The 23,680-nt window shown below is 36.8% G+C and overlaps 1 protein-coding gene across 1 annotated transcript; it reads left to right on the top strand.

The window, feature by feature from the left end:
- Positions 1-3,618: 3,618 nt before the first annotated feature.
- On the top strand, positions 3,619-23,411 carry LOC116250322 (rRNA (cytosine-C(5))-methyltransferase NOP2C-like). The gene is made up of 10 exons (XM_031623955.1): positions 3,619-3,633; positions 4,803-4,903; positions 7,855-7,999; positions 9,796-9,886; positions 12,444-12,646; positions 12,803-12,997; positions 20,512-20,643; positions 21,741-21,808; positions 21,937-21,998; positions 23,281-23,411. The coding sequence occupies exons 1-10, from the start codon at positions 3,619-3,621 to the stop codon at positions 23,409-23,411; spliced, it is 1,143 nt and encodes a 380-aa protein (XP_031479815.1).
- The last annotated feature ends 269 nt before the right edge of the window (positions 23,412-23,680 follow it).

Raw genomic sequence — 23,680 nt, 5'->3', positions numbered from 1 at the left:
TGTACATTGATCCCCAATATGAAAGTTGTTATTTGTACATTTTTTTCTTTACAAAGAAAACCATTGAGTTTCTTCTCTTATCTTGGAGCTGTGTCATTATTCAAAGGCCATTGGAACCACTTCTTGCATCAAACACAACATATATCACTTCCCACAACTGCATGTGGAAATGTGGAGGATACATTTTGAGTAATGTTGAAGACCACATGTTTGCTTTGGTGCATAATTTGCAGTAACCTAGCTGTGTGTCACATTTTTCTTCACAGGGTTTGAAGAGAAACCCTGGTCTGAGCCTTGTGGAATCAGCTATTAGACCCTTTAACGGTAACTCCTGGACTCCAAGATGAAGGTATCTCCGAGGGGGTTAGTGCAATGGGCAGGAAACATCTCTTCCTACAAGTAAGAGTTAGGTGTGCTCCATTGGTATGCAAGGAGGCTCTAGATTAATAATAGTTTCAACCTTAAACTTTAAGGGGCACCCATATATAAATAATAAAAGTTAAAGAGGTATTCATACATAAATAAAGCAATTTATTTGGGCTGGTGTACCCAATTGCCCACAACATTCTAGCACCATGCCAAATGTGGCCGAAAAAGAAAAGCAAAGCAAACGAAGCATGTCCAAACATGAACCAATCCCTTGGACTACTACGAAAAACACCATCGAATTTCAAAGTAGCTAGAGTAACTAGGACCAATTCAGTTACGTTTTCATGTTTTAATTGAATACTTTTCATTTTGAATGATGATCAAGGGAGAAGATTATTATTTTTACCAAACAAACATATGCAGATAAAATCACTATCTTATAATCTTATACTTATAATAAGAACATGAGTGCCCCCTTATAGAAAGGAGCTTCACCCTCCGGTAGATCCCTCTTTCTTCATCGATAGTTTGGATTGGGCTCGAAATTAGAAGTAGTTGCAAGATTGTTAGATTTAAATAAATAATTAAAAATTAAATAATGGTAAGAAGGACAATGTTTTCTTTGTAAATTGTTGAGACCAAACTTTTTTTTGTGACTTGGATCATTGAATTAGGTGGGTGACCCTAGCCCCCAACAGGTGTTTGCTTCAACTCTACCTGCTCATAAGAGAGGATTGTTTTTTCCTCAACAAGAGAAAGAAAGAGAATAAAATACGAAGGAGGAAAACATGAAAAAACTAAAGTTTCGATAAAATGTTAGGGATACTTTATTCATGTTTACACGATTATCCTTGATATCACGAATGCAGACCTTTGCGGCCCGAGCAAGCTCTGCTGAAGGCCTCCGGGGATGGCTTTTAGGGTCTTTTGGCGGACTTGGGATTTCAAACTCGTAGGTTTTTAGTAACGGTGCTACATCTTTGTTACTTTTGCTGTGTTTGGAGGAATCAGTCTGCGTTTTGGAACTCCAATTCAATCAGAGCCGCGTCTTCAATCTGGGGCGACTCAGATTGCTGAGCAGCATGTTAGGAATGGGGGAACGGCGTTGTAACGATCGTTCCTTTTGTTAAGACAGGTTGGGCTGGAGCGGGTCCAGACCCGGACCCGAGCTCCACTCATGGAAGGGAGCCCGTCGCGCGAGGGAGTTTTCCTCCCTTGACTTCTTCAGCGTCTTCTTCTTCTCCTTCTTCGATTGTTTCCTCTGCTCGACCGCAGCATGGATGAAGTGGGTGGACGAGTGTTCTGGGCAATCTCTTTCGCCCTCTATGCCTGCCTACCCCCTCCCTATCCCTCCTGCGCATCCTCCCCTCTCTGCAGCGTTTTCTCTCTCCCTCCACGCATGCTCTCCCTCTTCCTCCCACGCATCCTTGCACGCTCCTCCTCTGCTTGCATTCTTCCCTCTCTGTCAGCACCCTCACTCTCTCTCTCTCACGCACTCTCACCCTCACTGCCGTTTTTCCCTTTTTTGTTCAAACCCTCTCTCTGTCCGCCTCCCTCTGTCAGCACCTCTCCCTGCCCACATGCTCCCTACTTGAGCTTTCTCTCCCCATTTTTTGATTCTTTTTCCCCTTTTCCCCAACCGAGCAACCTTCCTCACTGATTTTATCACTGTTTGATAGGATTCTAGCTTGGGGGACGTGTTCTTTTCCTCGTAACAGTGATTAGACGGTGTTGGTGGAGGTGGCATTGCACGATTTTTTGCCGCTTGGGGATCGATTGAACGCTTGAGGTGGCTGCCGAGAGGATTGCAGCAGTCTAGGCTTTAATTTTGGGGTGAGCGAGGCTTAACCAAGCCTAAATCAACTATTATTTTCTATTGAAGCATGCATAATTATTGTTTGAGCATGCTAGAATTTAGAATTTGATGATTTGGGGTGCATGTTAGCGACTTTGCTTTTTGGGAAAAGTTTATGATTATGTTGGAGAAGTGATGATTAATGTATATATTGATCTTTTAAGCTTGAGGTGTTAATTTTCGAAGCAATAGGAAAGCATGGTAGAGATTGTGATGTTGTGGGGAAGATTTAGAACTGTCTTAGTGAGCACGTGGCACATGCTTTTGTGAACGAGTGTATCTTGGAGTTATTTGGGAAAGCATATGTAAGTTGGATATGACTATGGGGTTGATGCCTCGACTAAAAAAAAGTAAATGAGAATTGGGTTGTGATGGATTGATCGAAACAGTGAATTTTGACGTTTGGTGGCAACATCAAGAGGTTAGGAGGAGGCCTATTGGAGGGCTTGTAGGTCGACACTACTCGTCGATACCTTCTTGAGGCGATGACATGTGCCTCAATGATTTTATTTTATGTTTTTTTGGATCTTATAGGTATCTATTAGAAATCTTATCTTGTGGTTATGTCTGCAGGTACACCCGGCACGTCCCGTCGACCTTAAGCGACCAGATTCGAAGCTCGAGGCATTTTGGAGAGTTTTGAGGGCGCGCGACAGGTATGGCAGCATTCCAGGCAAATCCCTGCCTAGGCAAATGTGTGAATGTGTGTTCCTAGGATTGTGGGATCCTAAGATTGTGATGTAATTGATGGATTGTTTTGTGAACGATTGTGAGTATGCATGCAAATGGTTTGATACATGATATGATTTGTTTTGAAAGGCTATTAGAAGCATGTTTTGAAAATGTTACGCATTTGCATGTACATGCTAGAATTGATGACTGTTTAGGATAGATGAGGTGGCGTATCGAGTCGAGTGTCTTCTCGACCCCAATTGTGCATTAGAAAGCATCCTAGAATGATAACTGCATAGGATAGCTACGAGCCATTCACAGATCGAGACTACTCTCTGTGGTTTGGCTAAGTTTTTCAAAGAGGTGATTGATGTGATAATTGATATGACTGATGTGATAATTGATGTAAAGGTTGTGTTTTGTTGCATACACATTGCCACAGGTAATGATGCAAATGAATAAATTAGAGGGTAATTGTACCCGTATTGTATGACGGCTAGCTATGACTGTTAATTGTATGTGTAGCCCTCATGTGGAGGCAATTGAAGGTGTGGGTGCACTCGTGAAGTGAACCAACCTCATAAGCTGACCAATTGTTTTGTGTTTGTGCAATTAAAAGTATATGAATGAAGAATAAGAGATGAGAGGCCAGTGGGTTGTGGCAATGTGTTTGGAAGACGTCCTATTTTCGCCACTGCTCTTGCCTGTTCGGAGCATAGGCGATGCAAGGCCCCAGAGTACTGTTGTGTGATGTGCTTGGAGCGTTGGGCTCTCGTCTTCCCAACCTGGGTGTCCTAGGGAAGTCTGAGTATCTCTCCTTGGAATTCACACATCCATGGATGAGTGCTCTACCGCTGCAGCGGATGAATGGATCCATACCGTTATGGGCCACCACGGGGGTCGTCTCTCGGCTATGGGCCGCCCATGGTGTACACGTGCCTGTGTTTGCACCCACAGGAACTGTCAATTCACTAAAGCTAATGAAAATGAAAGTATGTGAATGAAATGTGTGTGAACGAATGTATGTGATTGATGGGTCTGTGAATGCTATGAATGAAATGAAATGTTAAGCATGCCTTGCATGTGATTGAGATTGTGTTACTGTAGCCCTTGAGTGACCTTTACATGTCGTGGTCTATGTTAGGGGTTTTCTTGGCAAATGATGTGGCTATGCCCTGACACGACATGACGATAAATTGTTTTTATGATTGTTCTCAGATTTGAGCCCTACCTAAGAGGGTTTGGAATTTTCCTGGCTTGTTGTCATACTGCGAAGGCTAAGCCTTCTGTTGTTTTATTTTTTTTCAGGTTTTGGTGGACCAGAGGCAGCAGGTTGAGCAGATGGTTTTACTCACATCCTACTGGGGAGGTTTTGGGTCTTTTGTAGCGCCGACGCGTCTTATTTTGATTGTACTGATGTCTTGTTTTTGTTAGACATCAATTGAATGTTTTAGGGCATTTTTGTCATTCACTTAGATGTGATTTTGTATGAATCATAATTGTTATATGAATGAAAGTTCACCCTTTGTTTTGAATGGCATAGCTCCCTCTTTTGAATTGTTGTGTCAACACACTTCAATGCTTTATGTTTGAAAAAAGAAAAATGTGTTTGAGGGTCAAAAAGGTTGGGGTGTGACAGGCGTTGGGTTTGTCGGATTCTCTGAGTGGGCAGGGCACCTGCATAAACGTGATCACTTTGCAATTTCTCTTGGATGTAGAGAAGATCAGGAGATTCAGTTGTATCACGGCGAATTTCTGGCTTATGTTGGTTAAATTCACATTGGTTTCGTGAGTTTTGGATAGATTTCGGGTGTTCTATTGGGAATTGGGGCGGCATCTAGGAATGGAAAATCAAGGTCGCTCGGAGCGGTCCAATGCTTAGTTATAGAAGGAACTCTCTCCGAAGATCCCCTTCCCCTTGCCAAAGGCTTTCCTTGATTTCCTGGCACTGAACGGCCTCAGTCCTTCTATTTATGATGAGATTGATAACCTTCCTCGATATATAAGGTTTGCTTTCTTCCCTGTTTCTGGCAGTAAACTGCATGCATTTCCTTGCCGATTCCGAAGTTTGTTGTTGGCTTCACTTTATTGCGAGGATACGATTCCAAAAAAAAATGTGGAAATAATTTTTGAATTTATTGAATTTCCTGCCTATTTCGTTTTCTTATTGTAATTTCTTATACAATTTTTTATTAAAGAAATGACATGCTATTTGTGTGATCTGGAAATCTTAAGGCGAATTGGTAGGTTGGTCCTTCTCGTGTTGCGAAATTGACTCTTTTCAATTGCCCCCAGAAGTGCCATTTTGATTATGAAATTCTAATATGACCCTGCTAGTGCTACAGTGAAAAAAAATGCTAGACATGTCTACGATAATTGGGTTGAGAACTGCTTATTTTAGAGCCGAAGTGTCAGCTTTGTGGCTCGTGGATGAACTTAACTTGTTGGCAATCGCCAGCGCGTATAAATTCGTTTCTGACACCTTTTGGCGACAAAAAAATTAATTTTCTTCTCTAGAAAATGGCAATATAACTGTAACTTATAGTGTCTTGACCTCCACAAAGTACCTCCATTCTTAAACATGTCGGTTATTTGTCCACCAGTTCCGACAACATTTTGGTGGTGTGCTAAATTTATATAAACTCTAGATCATTTAGATCTAGGTCAATCTGTCTTTGGATGGCACAAACTAAATTCAAATTCTTATATCTATTTTATGAAGCTAATAATAAGCTTGTCAGGTTCTGGCGGTTAGCGAGCCAACCAACATTTTGCAATGAGTATTAAGGTAACGCGTAAAATATTCAAAAGCATATGTGGAGCATTTGAAATTTTAACTACAAAGTTTGCAAATGCATGCATGCCTCTGACTCTCGTGGAAGCATTGAAGTGACTAATGACATGTACAAAAAGATGCTTCAGAAGTAGGGGAATCTATTCAAGGAGTATCTCGCTGGAAAGAACACGTTGACGTAATTAGATATCTGGATACAACTTGTGTGGGGCCTGGAGAGTGGAGTCCCCATGACGTAGGTGTGTGAATGGTAATGACCAGGTCCAAGGCTGACCAGGTAACACATCAACTCCGTGGGTCTCAACCTGCCTTATGGTGCACAACACTGGCAAGGAATGCAAATTGAGACATAACAAAGTAGGGCTTACCTATATAGGTCCATTGGCTATTCTCAAAACCTTAGATGTAGGACTATGAGAAAGTATTCTCATGGATGAGGATGTTATTTTGAGTATTGACACTGTGAATGTGACGAGCCAGCCTGGAATTGATTTGAGTGCTTGGTATGGGCGATCCAAATACGCACTGTAATTGACTCCGATTCACACTTAAAAAGGCTAAGCATCAAGATGCCCAGTAGTGTGGAACATGGAGACATAGAACATCAAAAAATTTTCAAAATTTTCAATAAGGGACTATATCAAGTCCTTTCTGCAGATAGGGTGTTGCAACCACCCTAATTTAAGGAATACATATTGTTGCATGTTTGTACCTAAGTTTGAGAATTGGACCTGATTTCATACCAACTATAAGGACCTGCCACAAAACTGACCTGAATGCCAGGATGGTGGATCTCAACACCTCCCGTAGTCTACTTCTTATGAAATGAGATGCTTATTAGTATTTAGTATATGAGACATGAGTATATGGATCCCTGAAGATTTCTTAAAATCTACAATGTAGGTATTCTCAAGTCCTTTTTTGCACATAGGGTGTTCCTATATATGAGGGGTCTTTTGTACAAGAACAAGTATATGTGGCCAGGTCTAACACTAAGGCTGAATATATAGTACATAAACTTCACAATCTCACTGTTAGACATTTTAGTAACAATTATATCTCAAGGCGAAATCCTGCATTGATAAATAGTGAAATGCCAGGCTATAGTTGTCTGGTCAAATGCCAGTCTTTCAACAATTTTCTGTGTATGGAGATTAGTTCTTCATAACAATTAACAATAGAGAGAGGATTGCATTCAACGTGTGGAGAGATAGAAGAAGAAATCAGTTACCAAATTTGATAGGATTGCATTCACAGTATGGGGAGTTAGAAGAAGAAACAACCAGTATCATAAAAGGTTTCACTGATGTAACAAGTTATAATATATACACAAACAAATATGAAACTCATAGATAAATATTAGTAGAACACACAGAAAAACACTTTGAACACTTTGAAATACATAATACACACAGAAAACACTTTGAAAAGACACAGCAAGCACTTTGAACAGAACTTTGAAGGTGAAAAGTCACCTTCCATGGACTAGGCGTACTGGCGCCTAGTCCAGCGTTGGTGGGCCTAGGCACCAACACCAAACCCCTCGCCTAAGTCCATGACTTAGGCGAGGGCTGTCAGCTGTGGATCATGCCTAGTCCATGAGTAAGTGTTGCCTATGCGACGCCTTAACAACTAAGTTCCAGAGTCATATACAACTGGAGGAGGAGTCTCATAATAGTATCAACCAGTGAGGAGTAAAGTTGGACCTGAAGTTGGAAAAATCACTTTTTTATTAACTGCGCATCTTATAATAAGTAATTACTTCACAATGGCACACTTAATGTAGCTTCTCATAATGTTTATCTCTTAAGACATAGCGAATGTCCACTGTGGTGTAAAAGCTGCTTTTGCTATCTCACAAAAAGACACTTTTCTGAGAGTTTGGCTTTTCCTCACTCCTTTCTTTACTTACAAAGTACAGCCGTTATAATATTTTATGGTTAACCACATGCCAATAGTTGTTTGGCCCCAGTTGACATAAGAGGCAAATTGATCCCACATGATTCACCTATCACCACCTCTTTGATAAATTGTCAAAAACAGAAACCTTTCTTCATTGTGCTTCTTGTTTTTTGTATCAGCATTATGTAAAATTCTTATCATGGTCTTTTTCCCCGTTAGTTTTGAATTGTGCATATTTTAAGTAACTGCTTTTGCTTTCAAGGCTTAAACCAGGTTCTGAGACTCTACTTGCAGATGTGGAAGCTGAGCTTGGTTGTAAGCTTGAAAACATCAACTGGCTCCCGGGTTTCTTTGCAATTGCATCACAAATTCAAATTGCTAGGTCTAAGGTCTATTGTGAAGGAAAGGTAACATTGTGATCTTCTTGGACATGATTTTAGCTCATGTAGAAACTTGCTGTTAAGACTAAGGTTTCAATCTTCTGCTTTTGTTTATGTATATTTTTCACAAGTATGAATGAGATTAGAAAGCTTTTCAAGCAAGGCATTTTCAATCCTTTTTCTTTTGGATAGGGTTGAGTGGTAGTTAGTCCAGCTGCAATCATGCTGGGTTCTTTGAGTCCGTGTGTATCTAAGCCTATTCTTTTTTTGAGATATGCCAACATGTCTTCAATGGATTGGAGAATGTTAAAAGAGTCTTTAGAGAAAGATTAATTAAAACTTTATCTGATTCAAAAGAATCGAAGAGCTCATAATTCTCACAAAATGATGTACATCAAATATGAGTATTCCAGTTTATTCTGCTCCCATAGTCTTCATTATATTGATTGAGTATTTTGTTGATCAAATATTTAGATTTGGTTTCTGTGGTCTATCTAAACAAAAAAAATATATCTAAGATTTGGTGCTTCAATATTTATGCATATCAAAAAATGTGGCATACACATCTAAATGGCTGCAGTAGAAAGCATTATGGGCCTTAATTTGTATTGTGATGAAAACCACATATCTAAACTAAAGCATTATGGTTCCATCTTTTATCTATTATATTGATATGACATATATACTTCTTTTTATATTTGCTAGAAGTTTGTGTAAATTCTTTGGCTCTATCAAGTTCCTTAAACAAATACACCCATAGTAGCTCCTTCTCTATCTACAGATTTTAATACCCTCACTAATTGCTCAGTGAACATGTCTATCTCTCTTTTTTGTTTTCCAAAAATCATCATTTTGAACATGACTAATCATTGCCTTAACATCTTTTACAAGTCTTCATTCATTTGAAGGCCTTACAAATATCTGAGGTTTTCAATTTCTTGTGTTTTTATTGCAAAAAGACTTTTTTACTGGAAATAATATTATGAGATTTTCTGTCAACAAAATGAATTTTTCTTCATAACATCACAATATTATCACGAGAAAATGGTGTTATAAGTTCGGAGTAATGTTGTAAAACATGTATTATAGCTTGTATTGATTCAGCTCAAATTAAGGTATGCTAAAGAAACATATTGTAAAAAATGTGAACTTTTAAAAAATACAAGGATTTCAAAATTGCAAGATAACAAAATCGGAAAAATACTTAAAAGAAGTTAATGCTGGAAAAATTATACTAGCTAAAAATGAAATAATAATATGAGTATCAAGAAACGTTGAATTGCATAAAGCATTGTCACATATATCGTGTACTGGTATTGTACGGTGAAAAATTTCTCTGATATAATACGACAAAGATGTATATCTCTGGAATATCTTGGGAAACTCTTGATAAATTTTTAAAAAATTTAAAACATTTAATAAATCCTGAAAATTATAAAAAATGAAAAAAATGCAAAAAAGCGAATAATACGCCTTGTTTTAACACTTTTTATTTTCTAGATTTTCTTTTAAAAGATGTGTTTTTTTTTCACATTTTATACAGCTGACTTACTTTTCTCGTATAATACGCATTGTTTTTTTCTTTGAAGTGCGCAAAGAGCATAAGGTACGATGTAATGTATAATTACATTGCAATACAAGGAGTGTAATCTACTTTCAAGGGCATGTCTTGTGTTGTCCCATACCGTGGTTAAAAAAAAACATACATACACAAACACAAACACTCACACATATTTATATTATAACTACTGCATTTATCATATTGATTTTAATATTGTTTTTTTAATATATGTTACTAAGTAGATTTTGTTGATTCAATTTAGATATATGGAATTGATGCTGCATCTGGAGCTGCTGTCACGGCATTAAATGTTTTGCCAGGGGATCACATTCTTGATCTTTGTGCTGCTCCAGGTAACTTGATGTCGTTATATGACGATTCCATTCTACTATTTTTATGTTTCTTCAAAGATTTGTTGCTCCCCATCAATTCTCCTTTTCCAATTTCTACAATTTAACTGATTTTCACAATATGTTACAAAGTGTAATAAGTTATACAAGTTGAGTGCAATGTAAGGCTATAACAGAATGTAATATGTGGTAAAATTTTTTTTTTGAAAATTTTAAAAAAGATAAAAAAATATAAAAATTCAGTAAAAAGTTAGTTGTTGAAAAGCCATTTGCTAGAGTAAATGACACTAGATATGAGAAGAGAAGACACAGTAATTGAAAATATATGCTATGAGGACCTGCAGATAATTAAACTAAGTTTAAAACTTGACAATCTAAAGAGTGCATCTGTCCATGTTATAAATAACCTACAAACTTTACGTGATTTTGAAAAAAATGCCACAAAAAAATTGATTTTATTGCTTTTTCAATAATAATTTTTTTAATATATCTTAATCTTTTCGTAGTTTGTTTCAACATTACCTGTTTTGAACTTTATCATGTTTCAAAATTCAGATTTTTGTGGTTCTATTATTACTTTCAATTTTTAAATTATCTAAATTTTTATGCCTGAGAAATATATCACCAAAAGTTTTTGTTGTGACAATGGTTTAAACATGTTAATCATGTTAAAGTGCATATCTGACAAAGAGGAACGTGATTATGAATTGTATTGCATATAAACCAAATGAAATTTAGCCCAAATAAGTTCTAGCAGAAAAGCTAAAAATAATAAGTCTGTAGCAACTTCCAATACATGAGTACTTGATGTGATACATTATTCTTTCCTCATGATATAAAGTTTTAGTCTTTAAGGTCTTACTGTGTTATCCCATCAACTATTATGTAGTGCTCCTTACAAGTCTTGTAGAAGATAACAAAAGAAAGACACAAACTCATACTAGATTAATTGCACAAAATATTGCCAGAAGTCATCAGTCGTGAGATAAAGATGGATCATCCTCGTTGAAAATAGTTGGAAATTTGGCATAACGAGAGAAAGTTCATATATTATGCAATATTTAATAAACTATTATAGTGTATAACAGCATCAAATCTTTTATGCGATTGTGAATTATAACAACTAATAATTTGATGTACTTTATTTTCTTATAATTGTCTAGTGATTGATTTATTGCATTTTTATAGCAGTTACAATTTAATCTATCAATGGCATCAAAGACCCGAAAGAGGGGCCTGCCTGGCAATAACAAGGCTTTCTTAACCACACAAGTCCACGAACCATAAGAAGTATCAATACATGATAATTGATAAACAAAAATTGTTTGTCTAAAGTGATGCAGGAAGCTAATATCAGACCAATGTTATTCCGTGCTGCAGACTTCAAATGAAAACAAATGCACTGTAGGATACCTGGTATAGTTGTAACTTGTAAAAGTATATAGTTTTTTGTTCCTCAAAGAATTTTATTATGAAATGAACCTTAAAAAACCAAAGTGCATTGGCTTTTCTAAAATTATTGGTTCTCTTTTAGACGAGTTAGAAGAGCTAATTATATCTAGCTATTTTTCATCAGCTTTGATCATACATTAATGGAAGGGTGAGAAATTTTCCATATTTTTCATTTAAACATATTGTTATTTGTTGGCGTAAACATGGATCAAAGTGGAATACTGAATTGTGATGACATAGTGCATGGTGGATTCTAAAGGCCAAGGCAACTTGTCAATAAAAACTGTATTTTAAGTTCTTCAACGCACAACCAGTGTGCAAGCCCAAAGCTTAAGCAGTTATATGACTTTCAGACCTGTTCAAGGTTCATCTGCATGTGGAAGCTCTACTGGCACCATGAAAGATATATGCTAAAAGCCAAATTAACATATTGATGTCTAATTGTGGTTGACATTGAAGAGAAAGGAAACTGGCAACTTTAAGGGAAACAAAATCAGCAGCAGTTCAATCACGTGGAAAATAGAAGAGATGAGTTGCAAATTTGCTGATCTACCATAGTAACTAATGGTTGGTCATTATATTGTTTTAACTTTTAACATTTCTATGTTTTCAAGCTTGCAACTACATTCTTTTACCTTTGTTTTGGTGAACTGTACTTTGAAGAAAGACCCACAAACTACTAAATAAGAAGAATTATGCTCACAAGTTATAATGCAAAATAAAGTAATAGTTGTTGTTCAGTAACAACCAGTACAAGCATGATTAGATTACTTCAATAGGGACACCAGTTGTAAGCATGAAAAATTATCAGTTAGTTAAAAAATCAAAGAAAGAATTATAGTACTAAAGTTTTTAACATCAAGAGAAAAATATGGACTAATATATAGCAAAAGATAACATATAAACTGATTACCATAGCAAATTAATGAATATGTGGAGTTATGACTCAAATGACAACACTATACTTTTTGTATCTTGCATTGACATTCATCCATTTAAATCTGCATAATTAAGCATGATTGATCCGTTTTAGGCATGCTTTATAGTTTATACATTTTTTGCTTGTGCTCCAGGCCAACATCTGATTGCCATATTTTCTCTATATCAGGTGCAAAATTATGCATGCTTGCTGAACTTCTTGGCAGCTCAGGTTTGCTAACTGGAGTGGACATTGCAAAAAGCCGTCTGGCTGCATGCTGGACAATGTTACAAAAATATGCATTGGGAGGTCGTTGTAGGCTTTTTGTAGCAGATGGAACAACGTTTTCCTTTTTGTCTTTGGGAACTTGCACAGAGAACCAACCAGTGATGGTAAAGGAGAAAAATTGTAGCACATGATAACTTGATACTTTTCTTTTCAGCAAGAGTTCAATACACATTCAACTAAAGATATCATGCAACATGTTAACTTACTATGTCTAGGAATCAGAAAATGGTGATTGTAGAGGATGGAAAGATGTTTAATAGGAATGGTCATCTAGAGTACCTTGGAGTGAAAGAAGAAAGTCTAAAGATACTAATAGAATCCAATTGAATGTGACTTCCAAAGCCAATACATGTGGATTGATCTTCTATGGAAAGCATTCTGGAGTAATTGGACTAAGAAAAGAGCAGTTGTTTCAAACTGGAAAAGAAGAGGCTAATGATGGTGGATATGACAAGGTATGCTATCTTCCATGGTCATCTGGAAATACCATGTCCTTTCGGTATTTGTTTTTGTATCCCTCTCCCTTCACTTAATTCACTTAAGATGCCTCTGTTATTAATAAAATCACCCGACCTTATGTAGAACAGCTAAACAAGTTTGTATGATTCTTTCTAAGCAAGTGCAGTCTTTGTAATGAACATGCATCTTTTTGTATTCAAGATTTCCACTGGTTTGGTAGCATGTTTCCTATAAACTGGTGAACTAAAAGCTTTAAATGTATGCCAAACTTCCAAACAATAGAATTCCAGAATGACACCATGTGGAGTGTCAACTATTGAGGAAACGTGCTACTTTGGCTTTTAAAAGTGTTATGTATTTTGGAGTTTTATATGAGGTAGCTTTCAGAATTTTTAAATTTTGTTGGACTCTTTATGTAAAGGGTTAAACTTAACCCTAATCATTATTTAGTCTAATGAAAAGGAGCAGCCGACTGATTGAGGACTTCTACCTATTCTCTCTTCTCTACCTCTCTACGCACATGGTATCAGAGCGGAAGACCTAGGACTGTGGCATCTAGGGTTTCATGCGGCTCCCCATCTTCTCTTTTTCTCATCCCCTCATTCATGACAAGGTTGGATGTCTAAAGTTGTTGCTGCCTTCAAAGGATATGGTGGAATGTTTGGTGGAAAGGGGTTAATCACGTTTAACATGTAAAACATGATTAACACCCTTATGTTGCTATCAAAGTCGTAAGGTTGCTGAAAACTAAATCTGATGTCGTCATTCAGATCTAGTTGTGGTGTATCAGATCTGATTCAGATTGCTGAAAAAAAATCAAATATGATGTCGTTGTTCAGATCTACATGTTGCCGTGTACTAGATATTATTCAGTTGCTGTGATAAAGAGTTTCAGATCAGAGAAACTCTGATCTGCCTAGTTGTGTGCTGCCCTTGAAGAAGTTTAAACCAGGTGAACTGATCTGCTTGGTCGTGTGATGCCTGGTGGATCCTCTTAGTTTAAACATCAGTGAAGTTGTGCGCAGCAGACAGGTTGGTATTGAATCTTGTTGTCAAACCTGTGCACGTTGGCTGCTAGCAATCTGCATCTGGAAATTTGTGTAGTATTTCTATAGCAATTGGTCTATCGTGGGGCTTCAGAGATTACAATTGCAGAGATTTTCTTCTCCGTTGGTGATTGGCTTGATTTCTTTTTGTCAATACTTAGTCTACCGAGAACTTTTGAGATTTTATCACGGTGCCAACAGATCTGAATCTGGAAATCAACACATAGAGGCAAGTGTTGAATACAAAGCTTTCTCCAATCCATTCACGTTTGGATCTACTATCAAACTTGATGGAACCAACTATGATGTATGGGCTAGAACCTTCATGTTGTCAGTCGTTGGACATGGGAAGAAATATATACTGGAAGAAGATGAACCAATTGAAAAGACTGGTAAATATGCACGGTGGGAGGAAGAAAACAACATTATTAGTGCTTGGCTTATGAATAGCACTCAGCCTCACATTGCAGCAGGGCTTTGTTATTATAATACAACCAAAGATATGTGGAATTCTCTTCGACAGACATACTCTCAAGATAAAAACATCAGCAAAATTTTACAGGTTCAACAAGAATTGTTACAAATGCAGTAAGGAGACATGGATTTGACGAAATACTTTACAAAGTTGAAGTTTACTTATGAAAAGATGAATTCCTTAAAACCGCCCTATAAGCATTGTCTCAAATCTCACATGGAGCAAATGATTGTGGTTAAATTTCTTGCTGGACTATCTTTTGATGACTGCTTCCGAGGCACAAATGCTTACAGGAAATCTGATCTTGATGAGGCCTTCAATAGACTAAACAGATTGGCTGTTACTCTTCCTCCATCATCAAACAACTCACAGCCTTCTGCCCTTGCTTCATTTGGAGGAGGAAGAAGTGTACTATACTCTTCCCGTGGTAGAGGAAGAGGTCAAGGTTCTGGAGGACGTGGGAGACTTCAGTGCACATATTGTGGTCGTCTCGATCACTTAGAAGATAGGTGCTGGAACAAAGTGGGTAAACCTAATTCATCCACTTCTTTGACTGTGACATCTTCATCTGGTTCTACTCCAAACACACAGTCTATCAGTATAGCTCCTAAGCTGAATCCCGCTGCTGCTTCAGTAGATGCTACATCTCTTAATTTAAGTCCAGCTGAAATTGATCTAATTATGGAGCATAGATCTAATGCTACTTCTTCTACATCATCCACATCTATAGCTGTCACAAGTTCAGCATACTCTGCAGGTAAAACTACTTCTAAATGTTGTTGGATAATTGATTCTGGAGCCTCTAAACACTTTTGTGGAGATACTAGTGTTTCAAACCAGCAGAAATTTGATTCACCACAACATGTTCGGTTGGCGGATGGAAGACTATCGCTAGTAGAAGGACATGGAGATGCTTATCTTTCTCCATCTTTACATGTTCATGATGTGTTATATACTTCTGAATTCCTGAAGAATTTGTTATCTGTAAGCAAACTAACTAAAGAGATGAATTGTAGAGTTATTTTGACTCGGGTACTTGTGTATTTCAGGACCTATCGAGTGGGAGGAAGATTGGTGGAGGCCATGAGATAGATGAAATATACATCTTGGATACATCCAATAAGGAGGTGTCATTCTTAGTAGATTCTTCTTCAAGTGCCTTCCAGTGGCATCTCAGATTGGGTCATCCATCATTTGCTAAACTTTGTCTGCTATGTCCTCAGATTCCTTCCACAATGTCCATTGAATGTGAAGCTTGTCAATTGGGCAAGCATAGTCGCACTTCTTTTCCATCGAGTCAAAGTTAGTCTAGTCAATATCTGTTTGATTTAGTTCACGTTGATGTTTGGGGGCCGAGTCGGGTTCCAAGTCGGTTGTTGTTTCGTTATTATCTTTCCATTGTTGATGATTTTTCTTATGTCACTTGGGTGTTCTTGATGAAAGACAGAACTGAAGCTCTTTGTATCTTGAAATCTTTCATATTGGAAATAAAAACTCAATTTAATTCCTGTGTCAAGGTTGTTCACACTGACAATGCTCTCGAGTTCAAATCCTGTCACTTGAATTCTATAAATCCCATAGTATTGTGGCACATTTTACCTGCCCCCACACATCTCAACAAAATGGTGTAGTTGAAAGAAAACATCGCCATTTGTTGGATGTAGCCCACACAATCATGATGCATTCTCATATGCCTTCCAAATTTTGGAGAGATGCAATTTTGACTGCATGTTACCTAATAAATAGAATGCCATCATCTTCCATAGATGACAAAATCCCAATACAAATTCTCTAGTCAAATAGAGCTTTATTTTCTTTACCCCCACGAATATTTGGGTGCACATGTTTTGTACATAAACTTGGTCCCAATTGAGATAAGCTAGCTGCTCAAGCAACTAAATGTGTGTTTGTGGGATACTCTAAAAATCAAAAGGGGTATCGATGCCTAGATCCTATATATAATCGAGAGTTTGTCAGTGCCGACGTAACCTTTCTCGAGTCGTCTCCATTCTTTCCTGTAAGTCCTTCATATACAAAATCTAAGATGCCCTCTTGTGTTCCTCTCTCAATTCCTCCAATTCCACTTGAGTCTTTTCCTCTTTCATCATCACCCACCTGTTCCACTCCCTCCATTCCATGGTTTAAAGATCCTCCTCTCACGTATTCAAGAAGGAATCCATCATCTAATGACCCTGCACCATCTTGCTCTCGGGAGGTAAGTAGATATGAATTACATGACATGCCTGAGTATTCCCTTGATGCTCCTGTTTCTGATGACTTACCTATTGCACTACGTAAAGGGACTAGACAATGCACTATTCATCCTCTTTCTAAGTTTGTTAGTACAGCTCATGTGGGAGATCATATGTGAAAATTTATTGATGTCTTGTTAGCTACATCCATTCCTATTTCACATGCACAAGTTATGTTGGACTCTAAGTGGTACAAGGCTATGAAGGAGGAGATGGATTCTCTAATATCGCATCACACTTGGTATCTCGTTGAACCTCCTTCTGGGGCAGATATTGTTGGCTCGAAATGAGTTTTTACTATCAAGTACAACTCAGATGGTGCTGTTGAGCGCTACAAGGCACGCTTGGTAGCAAAAGGGTACACACAGACTTATGGTGTTGACTTCTTTGAAACTTTCTCTCTTGTTGCACATTTGGGCACTATAAGACTCATTATATCTGTTGCAATTTATTATGGTTGGAACATGTACCAACTCGATGTTAAAAATACCTTTCTGTATGGGGATTTAACTGAAGTGGTTTATATGCAGTAGCCACCCGGCTTTGAGAAACAGGAGGAGTGTACCAAGGTATGTTTGTTAAATAAGGCTATATATGGTTTCAAAGAGAGTCCTAGAGCATGGTTTCAGAAGTTGTGTGACGTTGTGTCTAAGTTTGAGTTTTAGAGATCATCTTTAGATCATTCATTGTTCATAAAAAGGACTTCAAGAGGTATGGTTGTTATGGTGATATATGTGGATGATATTATTTTAACCGGTGATAATGAACAAGAAATACAAGACACAAAGAAGTATTTACAACATCATTCTGTTACTAAAGATCTTGGCGCTCTACGTTAATTCTTGGGGATAGAAGTGGCAAGAAGTAAAGATGGTCTAGTTCTTTCTCAAAAGAAATATGTTCTTGATTTGCTACACGAAACGGGTATGACAGAAACTAAACCAGCTTCTATTCTTATGAATTCTCGCACTCATTTATATGATGATGAATCTGAACCTGTTGATAGCAAATCATATCGGTCTCTCATTGGAAAGCTATTATATGTAATGATTACTAGACCAGATATATCATTTGGTGTGGGAAAGCTAAGTCAATTTATGGATAAGCCAAGGAAAGCCCATTGAGATATAGCTATGTTATTGCTAAAATTTCTAAAAGGTTTCCCTGGAAAGGGTCTATTATTTAGAAGAAGCACCTCACTTTATATAGAAGCTTATTCTGATGCTGATTATGCATACTCAATTGATGATAGAAAGTCCACTACAGGATTCTGTATCTTTGTTGGTGGTAACTTAGTCTCTTGGAGAAGTAAAAAGCAAGCTGTTGTACCTCGATCGAGTGCAGAGTCAGAATATCGAGCCATGGCCCAAACAGCCACTGAAATCACGTGGGTGAGAGGCATGCTAGAAGGTCTTGGAATTCAGGTATAATTGCCTATAAAAATGCAGTGTGATAATAAAGCAACTACTTATATAGCAAATAATCCAGTCTTCCACGAACGTACCAAACATATTGAGGTTGATTGTCATTACATTAGAGACTTGGTTCATGCAGGAATTATTTCTACTGAGTGTGTTGCTTCAGAAGACCAACCTGCAGATATATTCACCAACGCTCTTCCGATATCCAGTTTTATGAAGTGTTGTAGCAAGCTGAGCATGATCGACATCTATGCTCCAGCTTGAGGGGGAGTGTTGAGGAAACGTGCTACTTTGGCTTTTAAAAGTGTTATGTATTTTGGAGTTTTATATGAGGTAGCTTTCAGAATTTTTAAATTTTGTTGGACTCTTTATGTAAAGGGTTAAACTTAATCCTAATCATTATTTAGTCTAATGAAAAGGAGCAGTCGACTGATTGAGGACAGCTACCTATTCTCTCTTCTCTCCTCTTGTTCCTCTCTTCTCCCTCTTCTCTACCTCTCTACGCAACATCAACCATACCCACAAATATTGTGATATTTTTGAAAATTTCATGATATTAACGGAAAAAGAAAAGAAACGATAAAAACAGGAAAATATTGTGATATTTTAAAAAAAAATGATAAAATAATTTTATAGCAATTTATGGCGATTTTTCACTATTTTTTCATTTATTTTTTAATTTTACTTTCTGTTTTTTATTTTTTTTTCAAATTTTGTTTCATTGTCTTATTTCCTCTTGTTTTAAGTATTTAACATGACCTCCTAAATGCAATACAATATTTATTAGTTTTTCATTTTTTGACTGGCATTTTGATTTTTTTAATTTTTAAAAAAACTCAGAGATTGTCCTAAAATTTTCCTAAAAAAACAACTTTAATGATAAATACCTGAGGAAAACCTTGCCGATAAAAACCGAGAACGACACTTGTGGCTATGGTGTCAACATGGAAAAGTTCCAAGGCAACCATATAAAGAAGTACAGTGTTAAGCAAATAGACCTTCAGAACTTATCTATCTAGATGTACTTCGTCCAGTTAATGACTGTTCTCTAGTGACATAGACACACCTGTTTGGGATCTTAGCCCGTGTGAATGCAATGCATATACCAGTGCTGCTTGGGTGTGCGAAAATTCACAAAAAGAACAGAATAAAGAGGCGAGAAGGAGAAAGTGGAGAAGTAAGGAGGAAGGTGAAGGAGAAAAATGAAGAAGAAGGGAACCTATCTGCAGTAGGAGGAGTAGTGGCCGCATGCATGGTTCAACCATCAATGGAGGGAGACACAAAGAAAGGGCACAAAGAAAAGATCCAGAAAGTGAATCATTTTACAGTTTATGAAAAGTTTCTTTTTGACATTTTATGCTTTTACTTTTGAAGTTATCTTTTTATTACAATTTACACGAACAGGATTATTTTACAATTTAAAAAAAGCTTCTTTTTGCTTTTAACTCTCTCCCTCTCTTTAACACACACACACAAAAAGACATGCACAATGTATCGTTGCTGCACCCACACCCGAGCTTTCTCAAGAAGTGTCACCTGCACCCTGAATCCATTTCAGATGAAAATTAAAAGTCTTTTTGATTAGTTTAAGGAACTCAGTAGCAACTTCTCACATTCAATGGGGGCACATGTTTGTGTTATTTTATTAGATACTTGCTTTATTGGATATACATTGTAGGTATTGAGGTTCATCCTGATTTAGATTTGGATACTAAAATCAATGCACGAGTGCTGCTGTATGTTTGTTGTGACACATTCATCAAGCCCGTTGCCAACTAAGTTGATTCAGTGGATCTCCGATTGATTTTTTGCTTTAATTGAATTTTCACTATTTGTATTGAACCTTAAATTATGTGTTTCTGTTGCACGATGCAGGCCTGGATGACATCTTGACATCCCTATGGCCATCATATAAAAATTAGGATTTTGTTTGAAATCTACTTTCATGAGGTGAAAAGGGTCTGGGTGTCTGTATATTCATGGTGAACAGTTATGTTGTTGAATAATGCATGAAGGTCATGAACATTTACTTCAGGGGTGCAATAATGCTTTGAATCGATGCTATTAATTCTCTAGAGGGACAGGAATAGCTTCGCTACCTCTGTTGGACTAGTATTTTGTGGTGTTTATGTAATTTAGTACTTGTCCTCCTATTTTTGCTAGATAGCAATAACATTGTACCTTTAGGCTAGCTGTGAGTTGCCTTATCATGGTTGCTAAAATTTTGGGTGACTTGTTTTCTTTGTTCTTCTATCTCTGTCCTTTATCAGCATTGTACGGATTTATTTTTTGTGTGTGTTTCTATTCATTTGTTAGGTCTTGGTTGATGCTGAGTGCACACATGATGGGTCTGTTAAGCAGATCCTCAAGTTTGAAGATTGGGGATGGGACACTCTTCAAAGAAGACTGTTGGATTCAGAAAGAATTGGTTCATTGACTCAACTCCAGGCAAAATATGTTGAATCCCTAGCCGTATCAATCTAGAGATTTTAAATTGATCATATTTTAGTTACAGGTTTTCACCCGCTGAATTAACATTCCTATGATCCTTATTTATGTTTCCAAATCACTGATGCTGAATTGCTTTAGAAAAGACATCTGAGCCTTATGAATAGCCGCACTAGGGTTCCTGAGTTATGAGGAGATATTGGTTTCCATTTGTTACTGATCTGATTGGCAAATCCAATGCTATCCTCTTCACGAGTTTGCATATCCCTTGCCTGTCAATATAGAAAAGAGAAATATGAACTTGCGGTGCTATCCATTTTGTATTTTAATTATTTGCAGTTTCCTTTTTTAAAATGTAATTGTCAACTTCGATTAGTTTAAAGTTTAAAATTTAAAGAAATAATGTAATGGATGTTTATACTTGTATGACCATGACTCTAAAAGACATCAAATTTTGAAATTGAAGAGTTATTTTCTTGGGGACGATTCGGGGCAGCAAGGCTATAATCCGTAATATGACCTGGTAAAATAGGAAGTACAACAGCTAGGAGGTACTTCTTCTGAAAGTGCTTCAAACTGTTTTTCATATCAATCCACTAGGAGCAACGTGATAGTAATCAGGGTTATGAGGACATTTTACTGTAGATCAATGTCTTCTCCTAAAAGGTTAAAACCAGGAAGTGTGGAGCACCACACCATTTTTTGTGCATCTGTATTTAGATTTCTAACAATAATTGATTATTTTTAGACGTCACAAAACTTGACTTGATTTTTAGATACTTTCTTTTCAGGAAAAGGAACACTCTTTAAAATTTTTGTGCATCTGTATTTAGATTTCTAACAATAATTGATTATTTTTAGACGTCACAAAACTTGACTTGATTTTTAGATACTTTCTTTTCAGGAAAAGGAACACTCTTTAAAATTTTAGTTTTTCTTTTTTGGTTATGTTCCTACTTTTTGCTTGAAGTTGTTAAACTTTTTCTCATTGCATCATTTTATTCTCTTTTTTCTCGCTTTTCAGGTTGGTTCAACCTTTCTGCAGATCTATTTGATCTAAATGCTACATGAATGATTTTTCTTAAAACTCTGTGCAGTTACAGCTTCTTACTAATGGTTTTAGATTGCTTAAAGTCGGAGGGTCACTTGTGTATAGCACATGCATGTAAATATCTATATTTAGCACTTGGGAGTTGGGACATCAATGCAATTTTTGTTTTTTAAATTTCATGTTATAGTCCTTCTGTGTGGAATTTAATCCTATAGTAGTTGACGACTGCTGCCTTTGAACAGGTTGACTGTTGCTCAAAATGAAGATGTGGTCGAGCAGTTTCTTTCAAACAATCCTTCTGCTGGCAATAACGCTATCCTTTAGGAAATCTTAGTTAAAGTTCTTTATTTCTTTGATGATTATTTCTGTAATACCTGTTTGTTTTTCAAGTGATACCTACCATGGAAGAGTATACCGTGAAAAACATATTTTCCTTTTTCACAATTTTAGAAAAGATAAAGCGTTCAGAGAAAAATATAGAAAACCAGAAAATTAAAAAATGATTGTTGAAAAGGTTACACAGCAAGGAAATGTTGAGTTATGCATTTGTCACAAGGAAGAGTGAAATTAAATCATTGTCACAAATATCGTGTCTTAATCGAAAAAGAGGCGTTAAATACGCGAAAAATAAGTCAGCCATATAAAACGACAATAAGACACGTCCTTTTGAAAAAAAAATCCAAAATATTAAAAAACACGAAAAAAACACGTATTATACATGTTTTTTTCGTATTTTTATTAATTTCTTATTTATTTTATTGTATTATAATTTTCAGGATTTTTAAAAGTTTTAAATTTTTAAAAATTTGCTGAGATATTCTGAGATATACAATTTTTTTGTATTATACCCAAGAAATTCATCACCATATAATGCCCACACTATATATTTGACAATGGTTAAAATACTCTATAGTCTAGATTTTTGCACAATAATAGCCAACAGCAAATCTGATCATAATTTGCAACTGTTAAAAAAAAAAAGGTGGTGCACATGCAGTTGCAATGTAGTTTTGGACTTTTAGTTAATGATGTTAGAGATTTAGCAGCATAATGGTTGGGCACAATTTCCTTTCTTTCTCTTTTCCTTGTAGCTGTCGACCGAATTTGCACAAGCATGTCTGCAACTCCCAAAAGGATTTGATGTGGAATCCATTCTTGTGACAAATTCACCCCCTGCATACACCTAGGAGCAGCCCTTCCTCCTGTATATACAAGACCTGATTAGGTGGGTCGAGTTCCCCGCAAGGTACCCATTACTTGGAGTACGTTCCCACCAGAGAAAAGTGTCTGTTAGGTTTGGTTCTTCTCAATTGGGTTGGGTGGGTTCAAATTGAAATGTTATGCTTTCACACCAACGTTACTTGCACTTTAGTACAGTAGATCCTGCTGGCACTTCGGCAGAAAAAGAGAAATCACATAGAAGAATGCTGAGCAACACAGGAAAAAATTTACTGGAAAATTTGCTGCTTGGCTTTTTATTATCATGGATGTCCTGAAATTTGGTCAGAAGAATAGAGATAGTAATTGTTGTTCAAAGAGATACTGTAACTGATTTCTTTTATTGTTCACTGTTTTGACTTAATTAGAGCTGCAAGATACTCGTGCTGCAGAGGGTTGGCCTTGTAGGAGTAGAAGGATTCCAAGGACGATAAGATTTGATACCTGCACATCCCGAACAAGTGGGCTATTTATTGCCAAGATCGTGAAATTGTTCTAAGACTAGGACAGTCAATAAATTAGTCCATGAACGTATTCGAATCCTTTACTGTAATTTCATGTAAATTTAGATTAATCAGTAGTTCAGTCATTTTCTTCTTTACTAGTTTTTGAGATTGGACAGCTCTGAAGTAAATTTTACATTTAATTGTTCATCGTCCCTGCAGCATTTAAACTATCAACGATTCAGTAAAGAGCGTGAACTGAGCCTGTATATAAATGTCACAACCGATAAGAACATAAAAAAACATGAGGATATCAATAAGGTAT

Source organism: Nymphaea colorata, chromosome 3, assembly GCF_008831285.2.
Source record: "Nymphaea colorata isolate Beijing-Zhang1983 chromosome 3, ASM883128v2, whole genome shotgun sequence".
In the NCBI taxonomy this organism is placed as follows: domain Eukaryota; kingdom Viridiplantae; phylum Streptophyta; class Magnoliopsida; order Nymphaeales; family Nymphaeaceae; genus Nymphaea; species Nymphaea colorata.
This window is presented reverse-complemented; position numbering and strand designations above follow the sequence as displayed.

What these genes read in the sequence shown, in the direction of transcription:
- LOC116250322 (XM_031623955.1), top strand. An exon ending in TGATCTTTGTGCTGCTCCAG is followed by an intron (nt 9,887 to 12,443) that starts GTAACTTGATGT and finishes TCTCTATATCAG; the next exon opens with GTGCAAAATTATGCATGCTT. An exon ending in TTCAAACAATCCTTCTGCTG is followed by an intron (nt 21,999 to 23,280) that starts GCAATAACGCTA and finishes TGACTTAATTAG; the next exon opens with AGCTGCAAGATACTCGTGCT.